The sequence below is a fragment of the Mus musculus genome, chromosome 5, assembly GCF_000001635.26.
Source record: "Mus musculus strain C57BL/6J chromosome 5, GRCm38.p6 C57BL/6J".
NCBI classification, from domain to species: Eukaryota; Metazoa; Chordata; class Mammalia; order Rodentia; family Muridae; genus Mus; species Mus musculus.
The window spans coordinates 33588333-33606518 of NC_000071.6; the positions used below are offsets into that span (position 1 = coordinate 33588333).

At 47.8% G+C, this 18186-nt stretch overlaps 1 protein-coding gene across 5 annotated transcripts in view; it reads right to left on the reverse strand.

Moving 5' to 3' along the window:
- Positions 1–12018: 12018 nt before the first annotated feature.
- Fam53a (family with sequence similarity 53, member A) overlaps positions 12019–18186 on the reverse strand; it is a 29325-nt gene continuing 23157 nt past the window's right edge. For 4 of the 5 annotated variants that reach the window (NM_001359463.1, NM_178390.3, NM_001359462.1 and 1 more), the window contains one exon: positions 12021–12548. In NM_001359463.1, the coding sequence (NP_001346392.1) occupies positions 12237–12548 (312 nt within the window). In that variant the 3' untranslated portion in view covers positions 12021–12236. Of the gene's footprint in view, positions 12549–18186 lie in introns of all 5 variants that reach the window. The other variant, XM_011240776.3, reaches the window with a different exon arrangement.

The following is an 18186-nucleotide window of genomic DNA, read 5'->3' on the forward strand; positions in this document are numbered from 1 at the left end:
GAGCACTGGACAGTGCCCCTGGCCCCTCCTCCTGATGCCTGGTCAATTCTCTGTACCCTGTCTCTTCATCTAGAATAAGATGCCACATCACTGCCAGGACACTGCTGGCCGAGGGCTTACCAGGTGTTCTGGGTCAGTCCGCAAACGTTCTTCTACATATGAAGGAAGATAAATCTCCAAAAGACTGGCCCAGGGTTGCAAAGACACCAGAGTCTCGGCTGTATGGTATTCCTGAGTATCCCTGTTAGCGCCAAGCAAATCAGAATTTCGGTGAGGAGATGCTTCCACACACCCAGAGCTTCAAAGATAATTAGTGTCCGGACATGACCACCTCAGAGGATCTGAGCAAGTCACCCAGGAAGCCCCCATGGGAGGATCACCCCAGACACACTGGGACATTGTGCACCCTCATTGGTGGAGTCCTCCACGCAGACAGAAAGGTAATGGCACCCATGCATCCTTGCCATCCTGCAGGACAGATGAAATGACGCACCTGCCGGGAAAGATGCTGGAATCTGCACTAGCCCCATTCACATTAGGTGACTCGGGGACTTGACTCAGACACTTGGATCTGAGGGATTCGTGTCACTGGTTACAAAGCAGCATCACCAGCCAGCTACAAAGACAGGCTGGGACAGAGCAAGAATGGCTTTATCTTGGTGGAGAAAGCATAGAAGGACTCAGGACTGTGGGGACAGGAATTCCAGGGTCCAAAAGATAACAGAGCCCAGGACTCTCTGCCACCAACTGTCTCATTGTAGATCCTACCTGGGAAGAAGCCAGCTTTCTGTAAGGTAGGAACAGCATGGGATAGGACAATGCATCACACCAGGGAGCCTGGACTTGAACCTACAGGCTCCCACCCACCTTGAAATGACTCTGACAAACAGTCCCATCTCAGCTTGTGTGCTGTAACACCAGGCAGTGTCTCCTCATCTCTGTGTTCAGAGTTCGGAGCACGCAACAAAGAGTGGGGATTCCACAGGTCAGGGGTTTATACCTGGTGCCACACACAAGGGCTTCCTCCTCCCTGAACTAATGAACAGTCCTTGATGCACTGGTTTCCATGGATATGGGTAGGGGTCTCCTTCCCATCCATAGCGCTACAGGATGCTCTTGTGCTCTCTTCTAGGAAGCCTAGAATGCCTTCAGGGTGACCCTGGGGTCTAGACAAGCTAGGAATAAGGAGCCAGGCCCATGGAGCACAAGATTGGTGGGAACGACATATTTTTCTCTCCACCACAAAGGTCCAGAAAGTCAGATTACCCACTCAGGCTCTTGTTCTGGGGCACCGCAGGCTAGGCCAACTACAGCATGCCAAAGGCACAGGTACTGCCAGGGCTGATCTCTGCTGCCACCTAGTGGCTGCTGAGGGCAGAAGACTGGCCAAAGGAGGCAGAATCACAAGGCCTTAGCCCCCAGCCTAAAGTCAGGGCTGGGGCTAGCCAGGAAGGAGTAGGGAGCTGTGGAGGCCAGGCTGGCCTCTGGGCATGATCATTCCATCTATCTGGGGTCTTTCTGCCCTCAGCATCATGTGTCCCAGTGTTCATCTGCCATGGGTTCAGGTTCACAATGAATGACATACAACAGGGCCAGACTACAAGGCCCAGGCTCTTAGTTTCACAGTGGCATTGGGCTGGGCTATCACAGGAAGGGCCACACCTGTCTTCACTGTGTCCTCAGCCCACTGATGAGGGGTGGCTCATCAGAATGCAAGGATTCCTTTGACTCAAGGACAATCTTGTCACTCAAGGCCCCAAATGCCCTACTGCCCCAAATCCCCTTGACCATGCACTGTGCTCATCGGGCCTCTGCTACATCTGGAACATGCTGATCCAGTGCCCGACACAGCACAACACAGCCTCCTCCACCTTACCAGACCCTCCAGCAAGGGCCCAGCACGTCTCAGGCCTGGGACTCGCTTTAAAAACACTAATGTGGGGCCCTATGAGATGGCTCAGTGGGTAAAGGCATTTGCTGCCAAGCCTGATGACCCGAGTTCAAATACCAGGGACGCATGTGGTAGAAAGAGAGAACCAACTTCTACCGGTTGTCCTCTGACCTCCACACACATACACACATATAGTGTACACACACACACACACACACAGAGAGAGAGAGAGAGAGAGAGAGAGAGAGAGAGAGGGAGCCAGTGATGCTCACTGTATAAACCTGATGGCCTGGGTCCCATCCCTGGAACCCATGCAAAGGTAGGAGGAGAGACTTGGCTCCACAAAGTTGCCCTCTGACCTTTATATTCCTGCACACACGCTTAGTAAAACAAAACAAAACAAAACAAAACAAAACAAAACAAAAACAACAATAAAACCCCCAAACTACAATGTGTGGAAACATACATGTATAGGCTGAGCAAATCGTTTTGCAGATGGATCCAGATGGAAGGAGGTGCCCGGTGCCCAGCGCTGGGGCGGAGTTCTCCAGGGGGTTTGATTTTAGAGTCATTAGTGGGTTTCATTCTAGGGCAAAATGTTTTGGAACTGAGAAAAGTGGTGTCTTCATAGTCTTATGAATATACTATACTAAATGCTATTAAATTGAGCACTTTAAAATGGTTAATTTTACATTATAGAATTTTTAAAGTCTTAAGAAGACAGGTAGTTCACATATATAGCAATGTATAAAATTAATATCCCAGATCAGTGCGTTTCATATGTATTAGCAAAGGGGAGCGCCTGTGAAGTCAGCGTAACAGTCTCAAGATAACATCCGTGCTGGGGGAGATGAGTGTGACCCTTAACCTCAGTCCCACCCCTGACTTCCACGCTCCCTCCTTCTAAGAGGAAATGCCAACAGGTAGCAAGCCCAACTGTGACAGTCGTTCACAAGCAGACACAGCTGATCTTACCAAGGTGAGGGTTCTACTCAGAGGACATCACTGTCAGGCAGACGAGGTAATTAACCATCACATGTGACCCTGCAACTCTACTTCTAGGAACAGACCAAAAAGAATGGAGCAAGGTCTCAAGGAGACACATGCACACCACTGCTTACAGACTCACAATAGCCCGTCGTCAGTGTCCGTCATCAGTGGGTAAGGAAACTGTGTACAGTTTGATACCATATGGCTCTGCTTCAAAAAGAAATGAAAGCTAGGCACTCCCACGACATGTATAAACCCTGAGAAATTATGAAGAATAAAACGGGCCAGTCCTGAGACTGACAAATACATGAGGGACACATAATGGGGAGGGAGAGTGGGGTTCCAACAGCCAGGAACAGAGCCTGGTAATTGTAATGCACACAGTTAATCCCAGAACTCAGGAAGCAGAGACAAGTGGATCTCCCAGTTAGAGGCCAGGCTGGTCTACAGTTCCAGAACATCAGGGCTATACAGAGAAACCTTGTCTCAAGAAGAAAAAGAAAAAAAAAATGTTTAAAATGGCAAATTCTGCCATTACTTTCAATGTCTTTGAAAAGGTTATCAAGGCCCAGCCTGGTCTGTGGCATTGTGTGATGGCAACCCAAGATGTCACATGACCATCTTAGCTGAGAATAAAATCTCTTTGCTGAGAATAAAACCCCAGCTCCACTCACTATTTTAATTAACAAAATCAGGAGAGACTGAAACGCTGTATTTGACGATCTCCCTTCCATAGAGCTCTGTGGTTTAATGATGAGTTGCCAAACTGGAAGAAGGGCATAGGGCCCCCAGGCCAAGCCCATCTCTAACACATTCTGTGCAAGAGACCTCACATTCCTAGGTGGCCTCTTCAGGGTGAGCCAGTGACAACATCAAAGATGTCTGTCTTCTACTGAGTTTAGAGAATTTCTGGTAGTCCCTCCCTCAGCCCTGATCATGACAGTACCATGAGTCTGGGACCCGTGTGATGGGCACAGGTGCAGGCTCCAGCTCCAAGGTGGAGGCCACCCTGTCTTCAGACCACCCCAGATGATGCTGGATTTCACCAGAAACCCTCAACCAAGAGGACTAAGCTGGGGCTGGCAAGATGGCTCAGCGGGTAAGAGCACTGACTGCTCTTCCAAAGGTCCTGAGTTCAAATCCCAACAACCACATAGTGGCTCATAACCACCTGTAACGAGATATAAAGCCCTCTTCTGGTGTCTGAAGACGGCTACAGTGTACTTATGTATAAAAATAAATAAATATTTTTTAAAAAAAGAGAGAGAGAGAAAGAGAGAGAGAACTAAGCTGGAGTGAGTCTCACAGGCCCTGACTGGGCAGCTGTAGGCTCACAGGTCCTAGGACTCTACAGATGGCATGTTCACCCAAAGCCACAGTTCATTCTGCATGTACGCACACACATGTGCTTGGATATGGATGCAGACTGTACCTGAGTATATAAACATCTACATAGTTCCACAGATACACACATAGTATATTGTATACACAGAAACACACGCACACATAGACCCACATGCAAACACACAGGTACATAAAAGTATGCAGGCACACACAAAGTACATACGAATGAGTTTGTGGACCCTACACAGAGAGAGGCAGGCACACACGGCCACCATCTAGGCCCATATTCATGGCTTTGTATGTAGAGCCGTGCAGTGTATAAACATGCATGTTCACAGAAGCACAAGGATGCACATGATACTTGCATGCATGTACATATGTGTTTGAGGGTCTATCTTCCTGCAAACACACACAGCTCTCTATAGACATCATTATTTAAACCAAAGCAAGAAACCTGAAAAGTTCAAGAGAGGATCTAAAAGCTAAAGCCAGATGGTTTGGAAACTGGGAGATGCTCTCCTAAATTATTCCTAAGGCAGAGAGTTAATAAAAGGCGGGTGACAGGCAATTTTACAATTATACTGGAAGAGCAACTGCACGTTCGTGGAGCAGCTTCAGGGAGTTGGCGGAGAATTCACAACCTTAAATGTTTTTATTACTGAGCAAGAGCGACTGAAAATAAATGAACTAAACATTCGACACAAGGAGGGAAAAACAGAACAATAAAGTAAATCCACAGGAGGCAGGAGGGGGGTAAAGATAAAGGCGGATTAATGAATTGGAAACAAGAAAAATGGGAGTGCCTGTCAGTAAATCCAAGAGCTGGTTCCTCTAAATAAATAAATAAAATAAACAAACCTCTGGCCAGTCTAATTCGCAAAGAGAGAGACGCACACAGAAGCCCACAAGGATGTGGAGAGGGAAGTCAGAATGGCAGAGGAGATTGAAAGTGACAGGCTAATACAGTTGACATTCTTGACAAAATTGACAATTTCAAGACAATATAAATTACCAAAATTAACTTAAAAATACATTTTTAAAAAGTGCAAGCCCGCAAATGCGGAACAATGGAAAGAGGTGTATTGTTAGGTTCCAGCTGGTGGGCTTGCGTCCAGACCAACACAACACAGGGGCAGAAATCCACCCCTCAGAGCAACCTCTGCAGGATCTAGTACCCCTAAAGGGGCAAAACCCAGCTAGGGACCAGGGAGAGGCTCTGCAGTGGGCAGTGAATGGCGGATGAACCAGCTCAACATCCCCCTCTAGGGGCAGATTGGTGGCTACTGTGAGGGGTGGGGCTTCTTCCTGGCTGTGCAGAGGGCTGGAGGCTGAGGACCTGAGGACCTGAGGACCTGAGGCCATGGTGGGCACCACCTGCCTGTCTGCAGCCTTGATCCTGGATGATGATGAGAGGGGCAGAGTTTCTCTGTGCAACCAGAATCCTTGTTTAGGTGTTGGAAAGAGAGCAAGGTGTGCTAGTGGTGACAGCAACTCATCACCAGGACCAGCTGAGACTAGCTACCCTCTGACCTCTATCCAAGTCCCCCATTGGACGTGAGTATGAGGCCACAATCCCCCTCCTCCATACCATCCAGATATGCAGGGATAACAAGAGAGGACCAGCCCTCTGACTCGGCTCACAGATTCTGTCTGGTTTCACGTGGAGATTGTGTGTGCCTTGTGCTCTGCTCTAAGAAGGTCTTCTTTTTCTCTGTTCTCAGAAACTATGACATTTTTGCTGAGCTTGATGGTGCATGCCTGAAATTCCAGAATTTTGTAGGAAGAGATTAGATATTCAAGGTCATCCTTGGTTATAAGTTGAGGCCATCCTGGGTTACATGAGACCTTGTTTCAAAAAGAGAGAGGAGGAGGTAGAAGAGGAGGAAGAGAAGAAGAAGAAAAAGAGAAGATAAAGAAGAGGAAGAAAGAAGAGGAGGAGGAAGGAGGAGGAGAAAGAAGAAGAAGGAGAAGGAGGAGGAGGAGGTAGAGAAGAAGAAGAAGAAGAAGAAGAAGAAGAAGAAGAAGAAGAAGAAGAAGAAGAAGAAGAAGACGACGACGACGACGACGACGACGACCTGACCTATAAAAATCACTCAGAGCAGTGTGGGTGATATGGTTGGGCAAGAAAAGATGCCAGCCACCAGGCTGCCAACCTAAGTATGGTACTTAAAAACACATAGTGGGAGGAGAGAACTGACTCTCACAAGTTGTCCTCTAACTTCCATACACTCAAGATGGCTCATGTGCATATGAATGTTCATATACACACATGCACTTGGGTGTTCACACATGTGTGAACATACACAATCCATAGATGCTACATATGCATGTATACACACATACACACACATATACATATGGGTATTTTGTCTGAATGTATGTCCATGCACCATGTGTGAGTCTGGGATTTGCAGAGGGCAGAAGAGAACACTGGATCCCCTGGAACTAGAGTTATAGATGGTGTGAGATGCCATGTAGGTGATGAGAATCAAACCCAAGTCTTCTACAAGAGTAGCAAGTGCTCTTAACTGCTAAACCACTTCCCCAGCCCCATAAATGTAATTTTTAAGTTGTTCTTTAAAAAAAAAATCACCCAGAGCTATGCTTATCTTTTAAAAAAAGATTTAATTTGCTTTGTGAATGTTTCACTTGATGTGTGTATATACACCAAGCACATGGCTGCTAGTCCTGGAACTAAAGTTAGGGAGGCTGTGAACCACCATGTGGGTGCTAGGAGTGCTGGGGACCTCTGTAAGAGCTCTCTTTCCATCCCCCTATATCTCCACACCCCAGCAAAAACCCAAACAAGGCATTCTTTTGTAGCCTAGGCTGGCAGGGAACTCATGGGTCTCCTGCCTCAGTCTGAGTGCTGATATTAACAGGTATACGCTATCATATCCATCTCAGGTCAAGTGTTCTTTGTAATAAGATTTCTAACTACCATTCAGATGAGCTTATGGCCACAGGACTATCTGTGGGTTCTCTTTCTTCTTGAGTCAGTTCCTGGCCTTACTTCTCAAGGATATGTCCATCTCCTCTGAGCTGCCCCTAATATTATCTCCCTTTTTGTGATCTTTTTTGGCACTGTCCCTCCTTCCATTCCTAGAAGTACTTATCATTCTTGAAACCTTGATCACCATGATGGTTAAGTTTTAATGTCAACATGACACCATGTAGAATCACCAATGAAGAGTTTCAAGGAGTTAGATCAGGCTGGCCTGTGAGCACGTCTGTGGGGGACAGTTTTGATCTCAGTTGGTTTGGGAAGACCCAGTCATTATGGATGGCATTATTCCCTAGCTCTGTGTCCTGACTGTGTAGGGGTAGAGAAAGTGAGCTGAGCAGTAGGTAAGGATGCATTAACATCTCTGCTCATGACTGTGGACGTGATGTAACAGCTGTTTCTGATGCCCTGACTTCACTGCTATAATGGAGATCACCTGAAGTTATGAACTAAAATAAACCCTTTCCCCTGTAAATTACCTTTTTCTCGGGGTATTTTATTACAGCAACAGAAATGAAAGCAAGAATAGCCTGCAGGTCTGTTTCACTACGGCTTGGTGAGCAGTTTCTGGCATCTCTGCCCTCATCTTACTATTTCTTATCCCCCTTAAAAAAAGAGTTTATTTGTGGGGAGGGGCTGGGGCTGGAGAGATGACTCAAAAGTTAAGAACACTGGTTGCTCTTCCAGAGGTCCTTGGTTCAATTCCCAGCACCCATGTGGTATCTCACAACCATCTACTGTAATCTGATGCCCTCTTCTAGCATGCAGGTGTATATGCAGACAGAGCACTCAAATAAATCTTTTTTAACAAGAAGGAGGAGAGGAGGAAGAGAAAGTGTATGTCTGAGTACCACTTGTGTCAAGTGCCCACGGAGGCCAGAAGAGGACACTGGAACCTTTGGATCTGGAGTTATAGACAGTTGTGAGCTGACATGTGGATGCTGAAAACCAAACTCAGGACTTTAGAAGTGCAGCCAGTGCTCCTCACCCTTCTTTGCCATCTCGAGCTTTCTCTTCTCAAGATCTATTTGTTCTTTCTCATTAAGCAAATGACTACTGCTAAGCTAAATGTCTCCTGAGTAAAGATCAGGAACTAAGAATAGGTTTTTATTTTTTATTAAAGTTTTTTTCTTTTCTAAAACAGGATCTTACTGTAAAGCCCCCGATGACCTTGAACTCCATGTCTATGACCTGGTGACAAACCTGCCCATCCTGAGAGCTAGAACTACAAGCATGAGCGACTGCCCGGCACATTTTTCATATTTTTGAAAGGTTAAGGAGAAGGAAGGATACTGCTACTCAGGAGGGCACCTATGGAGGGTAAAACCAGAATACTATCTGATGCTTGAAAAAAGCAACTTGCCACTCTCGTTTTCACTTCTCAAACTGGAACCTTAGCTTATTCATGTTCTACTCTTTTTTTCTAGTATAATGACCTATTATAAATGCCCTTCTATATACAACTTCATATATGTCTTATGAATTCTGGTGTGTAGTCTCTCCTCCAGCACCTAGTCCTAGATTTTCTGGGGGTTTGGTGGGTGGTTGTTTTAAATTTTGGGTTTTGGGTTTTTGGGCTTTTTGTTTGTTTGTTTTAGTTTTCTTGTTTTGTTCTTTTGTTTAGTTGGTTGGTTTTGTTTGGTGCTAGGGATGAACCCAGAGCCTCAGACATGCCAGGCAAATGCTCTGAGGCCAAACCATAGCCCTCAGTGGTGGACTCTAGGCCAGGACTCAGTCAGCAAACCACACCTCTAAGCCTCTCACGGGCAGACTCTAAGCCAGTACTTTATTATCAAGCCATGTCATTTGCCTCTTCCTGGCAGATTCCAGGTCAGAATTTATGCCCCAGTCCTTCACTCTACTGCCCAGTCCTGCCCAGGCCCTCATTGGAGGAGTGGAAACAAGAGTTGTCCCCGAGCCTCACTCTGTTAGCTCTAAATGGTTTTTTTAAATTCCTATTTCTTCTTTGACCTAGGAGTGACACAGGTGCATTTCTTGTGAATATTTAGAATTTATTTTATGTGTGTACATGTATACTTTTGTATGCCTCTTATGTGGGTGCCTATAGAGGCCAGAAGAGGGTGTTGGATGCCCAGGAGTCAGAATTACAAGAAGTTGGTAGACACCTGATACGGTGCTGGGATTGAACTGAGATCCTCTGGGAAAGCAGCAAACGGTCTTCACGGCTGAGCCATCTCTCCAGCCCTCTTACCAATTTTACAATGAAGTTTTGTATCTGTTATGGACTTATGGTCAGGCAGTTCTGGGTATGTATCAATTCTTAGGCGTGTGCTGACAGATCCTCTTGGTCACACTCAGACTGCCCGTGCCTCAAACGCTCTGACTTCCTATTGTTAGGAGCATCACCGAGGGATGCACATGAGCCCAGTCTGTCCTCACCACTTACCAGAAGCCCCCCTGGGAGAGGAGATTGGTGATTTTCCTTTTCCCTCTAGTCTGTCCAGTTTTGTCATGGCATACAGCTTCTGAGAACAGCTATATCTGTGGTTTCTTCCTAGTCACAGATTTGAGTCTACTCTTGCGAGTTTAAACCCATTTTAAATATACTATCGTGCCCCCAATCCCGTAATCTCCTCTGAAGTCCAGGTTCCCTTGGGGCAGGCAGCACCTCAAATTTGTCTCTTCCCCAGAGCCTTTACACCACCATCTGTTCTCCCTGAGCAGAGCATGCCTCCTCCGACGCCTCTCACACACACGTCAAGAGCAGTACGCAGTGCCCAGACACCAGCCAGGTAACAGCACAGGGCACATGGATGCCTGAGACCAGGTTTTCTGGTGAGCGTCCAGAGGTGTCTGTGCCTGCCAGGCCTTGGTGAGAGCCACATAATGTTGTGATCCTCAGCTGTATCCATGGACAGGCAAGAGGTCTTGGCCCACGAGAGGATACCCCCTATGAAGATGGCACTCAAAAGGTAGGAGCCAGCCATGCAGCAGAAGCTGGGAGCCTGAGTAGGTAGTCAGGGTCCATAGCAGGCTGGGCAGAGAGAAAGGTGCCAGGGTATGTCTCTGCCCCTCACAGCAGTAAGAACCAACATCTATCCCAACAGGACTCAAGGATAAGCAGGCTTCAGGCCTCCCATCTAGTCTGTCCTTGCAAAACAGTAAGTCTAACAGACTCTAACATACAAACGCCTGAGACGTCCTATAGGTCACAGACAAAAACCCACATAATGCCATTGTTTGGTTCAGAGGAGGGCTAGGAAATGTCGAGGTTGACAAATGGGGGGAAAAGGATTTAGCTTCAAGTATAAAAGGTTCAGAGGCTGGAGAGATGGCTCGGAGGTTAAGAGCTCTTGAAACAGGCCCTGAGTTCAGTTCCTAGCACCCACGTGGTAGCTAGCTAACAACCTTGTCTAACTCCAGTCCCAGGAGACCAGGCACACATATGTTGTACAGACAAGCATGTAGGCAAAACACACATAGACATCAAGTAAGTAAATGATAACTTTAAAAAATAAGAAAGATATGCAAAGTTCTGGAAATAGAAGTCATGTGACCATCTTGATGTCACTGAACTATGTACCTAAAGCAGTAGGACAGTTAGCAGACAGCACCTCTGAGGATGCTGGGAAATCCGCCTCATCAAGGAGTCTTGGGGGTTGGGGGGGAATAGAGGCAGGTTGTATTCCTACATGGATGTTGGCAGAGGTGAGGATACAGGAGGAAGTCTGGCAGGGTTGTGGCCAGCAGCTGCTTAGCTGCAGTCAGGGGGCAGGAAACAGGGCACCTACGCAGCTCCAGGAGGGCCCCACCTAGGCTGAGAAGTTAGGGCAGGGAAGGGCTCAGAGGCCCAGAGCAGGAAACAGAGGCAACTGGGGAAGAAAAGAGGGAGGGGCAACAGAGGGCTTTGGAAACAGAAGAAATGACAGGCAGGCCCAGTAGCCTCTGGGAGGTCTGAGTTCTCTAAGAACTAAAAATAAGCCACGGGCAAAGGGGCAGAGAATGGCAGGTAGCCCCGCCTGAGCTGATTAAGCATGGAGCCACTTGGGCATGCTGATGGGACATAAAGCAAACCTATTGTCCCTACAGTCTTCCATGAGGACAACCCCCTCCAGTAGGCCAGGTGGCTAAGAGGCCCTCGTTGGCATGGGAGACACCGAGCAGCCTTAGAGTGATGTCCTCAGGATGTCAGGCCAAGGAATGGGTGATCACAAACAGGATTCTAGTGGTCCGCAGCTAGGGAGTAGGACAGTCATTATAAAGCTGCAGCCAGAAGCCAGAGAGGGGCAGCTCTCAGTGCTAGGCCACGAGTCTGAGCACCTGGTAGTACAGAACTCATCAGCCCTCGCTCACTCAGTAAATATATGCTGGCCAACTGGTTGCAGAATTATGAAGTCACACTGCTCAATCTTTGGCCTGAGTGACTTCTGAGTAATACACGCTGTGATGACAGCCATTAAACAGACCAGGCAGGCTGTTCTAGAACCAAATTCTAGAAGCTGTGGTGTGGTCAAACTAGCTGGGCCAAGGCCTGTCTCGGAGGGCTCTTCAGATGCAGCCCAGATTAAAAAAAAACAAAAACGAAAATCAATAAACAAAGCAACAACTAAAAAAACGAAAAAAAAAAAAAGCCCCCTGGGACATCAATGGAAAGGAAACCCTGACGGTCCTGTCACAACTGTCCAAGTAAGTGTGTCAGACAAGAACATTCCAAGCTCTCAGGCTGTGATCCCTCCCCAGGGAGCCTGCAGACCATCAGCCCCAAGGTTGTCCAGAAAACCATACTTAATTTTCACAGTAGGCTCTGACAAAAAGAATCTAGGCAGAATCTCTAGGCAGAATCATGTTTAATAGAATGCCCTCTGAAACCCATTTCAAAATAGAGAAGCTCTCTCAAACTGTAGAAGCCATAAAAATGCAAAATACTTCTTTAGGAAAAACTGAATCAAAATTACGCCTCAATTTTCAAAATAACACACAAGTTATTTCCACTGGTCAGGCACCAAGGTGACAGACAGCAACCACAGTCATCCTGCTCAGCCAAAGTCAGTTGTTCTCAATCTGCTCCAAGTCCAGGTCGCCGTGGTCCAGTGGGAAGATGCCCTCCTCTCCTGCACTGTCCCAGTCACTGGGGTCCCCACTGCTCCCACCCTCGCCTGGGTTGGCCTCTGGCTCCCCTGACGCCCAGATACTGGGGCTGTCAGGGCCAGGCCTGGGAATCCTTGGGCTAGAGCTCGGTGTGATGATGCCCACGAGGCCCTGTGAGTTACACGGGGAGGACACAAGAGTCTTCTCCTGGGTGTCATCCTCATCGTCTTCATAGTCCAGGGAGCAAAGGCTCTTGGAGTTTTTTAAAGTCTGCAACAGAAAACACACGGACTGAAGGCATTTCTGGTAGGTGATGTGCAAGACAACATTGTGCCTGCCTAGAAGGGTGTCTAGCCCACCCCAGTCACCAGACACCAGTCACTGCCCTAGAACTGTTTCCTGGACTCTGCTCATCTCATCCCTAGCCTCATCAGAAACCAGGGCCACAAAACAACAGAAAAAAGAGAACCACCCTAAATGTGTCTGGAGTAAGGACAGACAGACAGACAGACAGACAGACAAAGTAGCCCAGGGTGGCTTTAAGCCACTATGGTTTGTAACTGAGAGTGGCCTTGAATTTATGATTTCTCCTTCTACCTTCTCAATGCTGGAGTTTCAGAGATTTGCTACCACTCTTGGCAAAAATCTACTTTTTGACTAGAAACAGGCCCATCACAAATGAACGTAAACACATAAGCCCAAGGGAGAACAGAGCTTCTTTCCTTAGAGCTGTGTTTTTGCAGGAATTAGTTGTCTCAATAAGACAAACTGCAGGATGTTCGAAAGTGACTCTCTGCTAGGCATACGGCACTTGGCTATGCACATGGCTGTCATCTAGTGCTCAGGAGAGTTGCAGGGCAGCGGGATCTCAAAATGGAATATTCTGTTGTATCCAGTTACCACTGCAAACTTCCTCACCATGATGAAGCCAGGGGAATCCTAGAACAACACCATCCTACAGCTATCCTGACACTGCTGTTGCAGGCACCCCAGAGCTTTCCTCTCCATGTGCTGAGGAAGACACCTAAACCTGTGTTCACGAGTTCTACCTCCTGCCAGCAAAGCTGCTCCACAGCCCAAGGTAGAGCCAGAGTCTGAGCCATGTTGAGTAAGCCAGCCTAGAGCCTAGCCGTGTGTCTGTGTCAGGACAAGATCCTAGGATGGCCAAGACACACCAACAGGCATCTGGACACAACCAAGAGGGCCTTCCTCAGGTGTCAGGGAGGGGCAGGATCACCCTGTCCCACATTACAGACGCCTGAGGGATACGTGGAGCATCTATGCCTTGGCAGATGACAAAGTCACCCTACAGTGTCTGACCCCAGCTCTGTCAAAGAAGAGAAGTCTACTCTCAGGAAAGAATTAATTTCAAAAATGGATAAGGTTTTAAGAGCAGTGGGGAAAAGGGAAGTGAGAACACCTCTACCCCAAATGTAGAGCCGAAGCTCCAGAAGGCTCCACTCGCCAGGCAGAGACTGACAGTCTTCCCAGGGACTCAGACGCTAAAGAACTAGCCAGAAACACACGAGTCCCAACATTAGTCTACAACCATAAAACTCAAAGATGGGGTGTGCTCAGACTCTTGTGTCAAACAGGAGCAATGGCAGCTACTGCCAAACACTAGAAAAAACATGCCACCTGACAGCATGCCAGAACAAGCATGGGAGGAAGCAAGCTGTAAGGACAGGACCCCCCACACCCAGTGTTCATCCTCTCCCAATAAGGTGCAGAGTGTCTGCAGAGGTGAGACATCCCGAGCCCTCCAGAAGAACCACTGCAGCAGCAGACTGACACCAAGTTGACAGGAATGGGTATGAAGGGCTCAGGGAGGGCTCAGCGCCCCAGCACCACTGAAGAAACCAGAGTGAGTCAAGTGTACTGGTAACAAAGACAGGACAGAACAGAGCCAACAAACTGGACATTCAAAAGAGTCATCCCAGAAGTCGATGCTCAGCCACCAGGCAAGTGCTACTCCAACAGAAACACAAGGTTGGTCAAGGTCTCAGGAAGATGGAAGAGTGGCCTGAAGGGGATGTGAGGGCAGTTAGTACTCCACACTAGGTACACAGTAAAGCTGACCACCATGGTGATCACAGTGATCCATTAACACCCCACTACAGACTGGGGAAAAGGCAAGCCTGGTACCCTAACCACAGCCACACCCCACAGAACACCAGGCAGCCACTGGCTCCTACAGGGAAAATGATGGAACAGGACTTTCCTGGGTGGGACAGCTGTTGCAGAACAAGGTAACAGCATCTGGTAGCCACACACCAGTCAGATGTAGCCACAAGAGCCCAGCATCAATGAGTAAAAAAGGACAGAGGTGGGTCCTTGAGTGCAGTGAATATGCTGGGTCTGTCCTGCAATGAGCTGCGGATTCATAAATCCAACACACTGGTGCTGTGGCATCGTGCAGAAACCTCACTCTACAAAATGTGATCTCCCCACCTCCACCTTGGTTTTTGTGAGACAGGGTATATCCCTATATAACCAACTCTGGTTGCCTGGAACTCACTATATAGACCAAGCTGGACTGAATTCACCTGCCCTGCCTCCTGAGTGCTGGGATTAAAGGTGTGCGCCACCACACAGTTTAAACCATCTTAACTGTGAACCAAAAAAACAAACAAAACCCTAGTAGACAATTCTAAAGTTAACACCAGCAGGCAAGGATGAGGAGGGGTGGGAACCATTAGCTCAGGGACCGAGAGGGAGCAGAGGATGGGGCAAGGAGAAATGTGGGACCAGCTTATGATGAGGCAGCTTCACACAGACAGGTGAGACAAGCACCCAGGGGTGGCAGGTCTGAAGACACAGCCTGCCGGCTGGATCCTTCACCTGTGAGTCAGCATGAACTCCTACCTGTGAGGGAGAGGAAGCCCTGCTCTCACTGCTTACACTGAGGGCCTCTAACCCAAACAGTGCTATAGACAAGGGGTAGGGATGACTAACGGTGCCCCTATGGTACTTCACAGCTGTCAAAGACACCTAGACTGTATGACCCAAGCTAGGGCAGGGTTTAGCTCTGTGAGGTCCTAGTGCCACTCTGTTCATTAAAAAGGCAACTGAAGAAAGCACTGTAAAGTGTTACCCAATCATTGGGGGGGGGGGGAGAGGCACAAACTTTGCTCTTTAGTAGTCTCAGATGTTATTTTAATTTGAAAGATTTCTGATGGTAAGATTAAGAAGATGGTAGCTTCAACAATACAAAACCACAGGCCTGTGCCTCTGTCTTGGCTGCACTGTCAAAAGTCTGACACTGAGTATGTATCAATGTCAGAAATGGCATGTGCCTGTCAGGCAGAAAGCAGAGTTTCAGCCCTATGAGCAGGATACTGACTCCACCCCAACACATCTTAATTGATCAAAATCTAGAAAAAAGTGTAAAGTCATTGTGTGAGAGGCACTTAAGAAAGCAAGCTCGGGGGGCTGGGAAGATGCTCAGCCGGGAAAGCACTGGCCACACAGGCATGAGGGCCTGAGTTTGACATCCAGCACCTATGTTAAAAAAACAAGTATGACGATACATGCTTGTAATCCCAGCACTGGGGACACAGAGGGTCCCTGGGCCTCTGATCACTTGGCTTAGCCAAACTGGTGAGCCCAGGTCCCAGACAGAAACTGAGAAACCTTGTTCCATTAAAACAAACGAAGTGGTTACTAAATTAGCATAATCCCTAACAGTATCATAAAATTTTTTCCTTGTACCCTCAGATAAGTGTAGTCCTCACCCCTCATCCAAGAAACTTCTCTACAACAGATAGAGAATCACAAGTAATCAAAAATAGAGTTGTGGAGTCCAGCGTAATGGGCACATTTACAGAACAGGTCCTTCACGTAAGGCTCCGGGAACACTTCCCTCTATCAGGGAAGATAGAGCAGAAAGACTGTAAGCGACAAAGAATCAGGAAGTTTGCTGTGAGACTGTTTCCTACTAGTGTCAGACGGCATAGTCTCACCATATGACTGCCTAGACATGAGCTAAACAAGTACAACATGCTAGACAGGACCAGGCAAATACCACAGGCTTCAAGCCTACACAAAGAACAACAGGAATATGTGTGCATATACGTATATCCACATAACAAAAATTAATGAAAATAAGAGGTCATGAATTTAAACAAGAGCAAGGAGGGGTATATAGGAGGGTTTGGAGGAAGATGGAAAAGGGAATGGGGAAAAGATGTAATTATAAACTCAAAAATGAAAGAATAAATTAAAAATTAAAAATTGGTGTGGAAGACTGGTGTGGTGGCAGACAAAGGCCTTTAATCTCAGCACTCTGGAGGCAGAGGTGGCAGATCTCTGTGAGTTCGAGACCAACCTGGTCTACCCAGTGAGTTCCAAGACAGCCAGGGATACATGAAGAAATCCTGTCTCAAACAAAAACAAAAACAAAAAATGAAGTAGAGGATATGACCAAGGTTGACCTCTGGATTCCACACGCACCACTCACATGAACACCCACACATAAATACAAACAGAAATAAAAATAAAAGCATATACACAAATACACAAAAAAAACATAATGCTATTCTCCCTGAGCCTCCTATACCACTTCCCCTGTCCCTACAACACCATCTGTCTGCATAATCCCAGGTGTCTGAGACAGTGCCTGCTCTGAACGCAGCGCTTACCACAGCCACCGCAAGGCGGGCCTTTAAGCAGGTCAGTGTGGTGCATGTGGACGACATGACACACAGAAACTAGGTCCCTCAAGACACTACAGTGTCTCCCTGCCAGCTCTAGAGATCACCCACTCTGGAAAGATAAAAAACACTAATGTGTCCACAAAGGCCAATGATCAGGAGCCACCGGAGGGAGCTGGGCAGTAGGTCCTGCAGCCAAGTATGACCAGAACCTTCCTGCTGAGCTTCCTGTCCCATGACCTGAGGGACAGAGAGGCAGCATGGCTCGGCCAGCAACAGCTAACGATACAGCAATCCTGACCTTTGAGTTTAAGTTACAATGTGATGTGGGGACTAAGTGAGGCTGGCAAGAATAGTGTCCATGTCAGGAACAGAGGACATCTGAGTCCTGAGGCGGAAAAGCGGGGAAGGGAAGGAGAAGGAACAGACCAGAGAACATCCAAGTAACAGGCACAGCTCAGGAGGAGGACTGAACAATGGAGCAGAGATGAGGTGGGGCCCCTCAGGATGAGCCCATCTACAATGTCCTAGCCCCAGCATCACCCTGGCCTGATTTACTTCCCTCCACCTCCTAAGGAGCCCAGAGTGTTCACAGCATCTCCAGATCAGGACCACCCTTGGTCATCAGCCCATCTTTGTTATGAGCCATCCCTGTTCCCAAAAGCACCAAGTCAAGGACTTCTCTGCTAGCAGCCTCATCCTATGCTGCTGTCCCCCTTCTGCCACCACAGGGTGATGGCACAAACCACACCCATAGCACTGGCTAACAGGGAAAGCCTGGGTATCCAGAACTTGTTACCAACTTCTCAACAGTCAACATCACATTCAAAGCACCACCACTTCCTTTCTGTCAGCCCTCCTCAGTCATACCAGAAAGAATGGGCTTACACCCCTCGCAGCCACCAGCAAGAAGCCTCTGGAAAACCTGTCAGACAGAGTCAACAGTCACATCAGCAGGCTGCACAATAGCCATCTGCAGCATCTGTAGAGCCAGGCTACCTCCCACAAGACTGAGACTGCCAGACAGGCTTCTCCCAAACCTGGTGGCAGTGGCTGACCTATCTGCACCATCCCCATATGGGCTCAACAGACACACTAAAGCAGCTCTGCTCAGGACAGCCCTGGCACCACCCACAACTCAGAGTCTGACATGCATCCACAGTAATGCCTATAGGAGACAAGACAGGCCAAAAGCCGTGGGAAAGGGATGGACAATGGGGAGTCTGGAAACTGCCAATGCTAGTCACCCAGAGAAG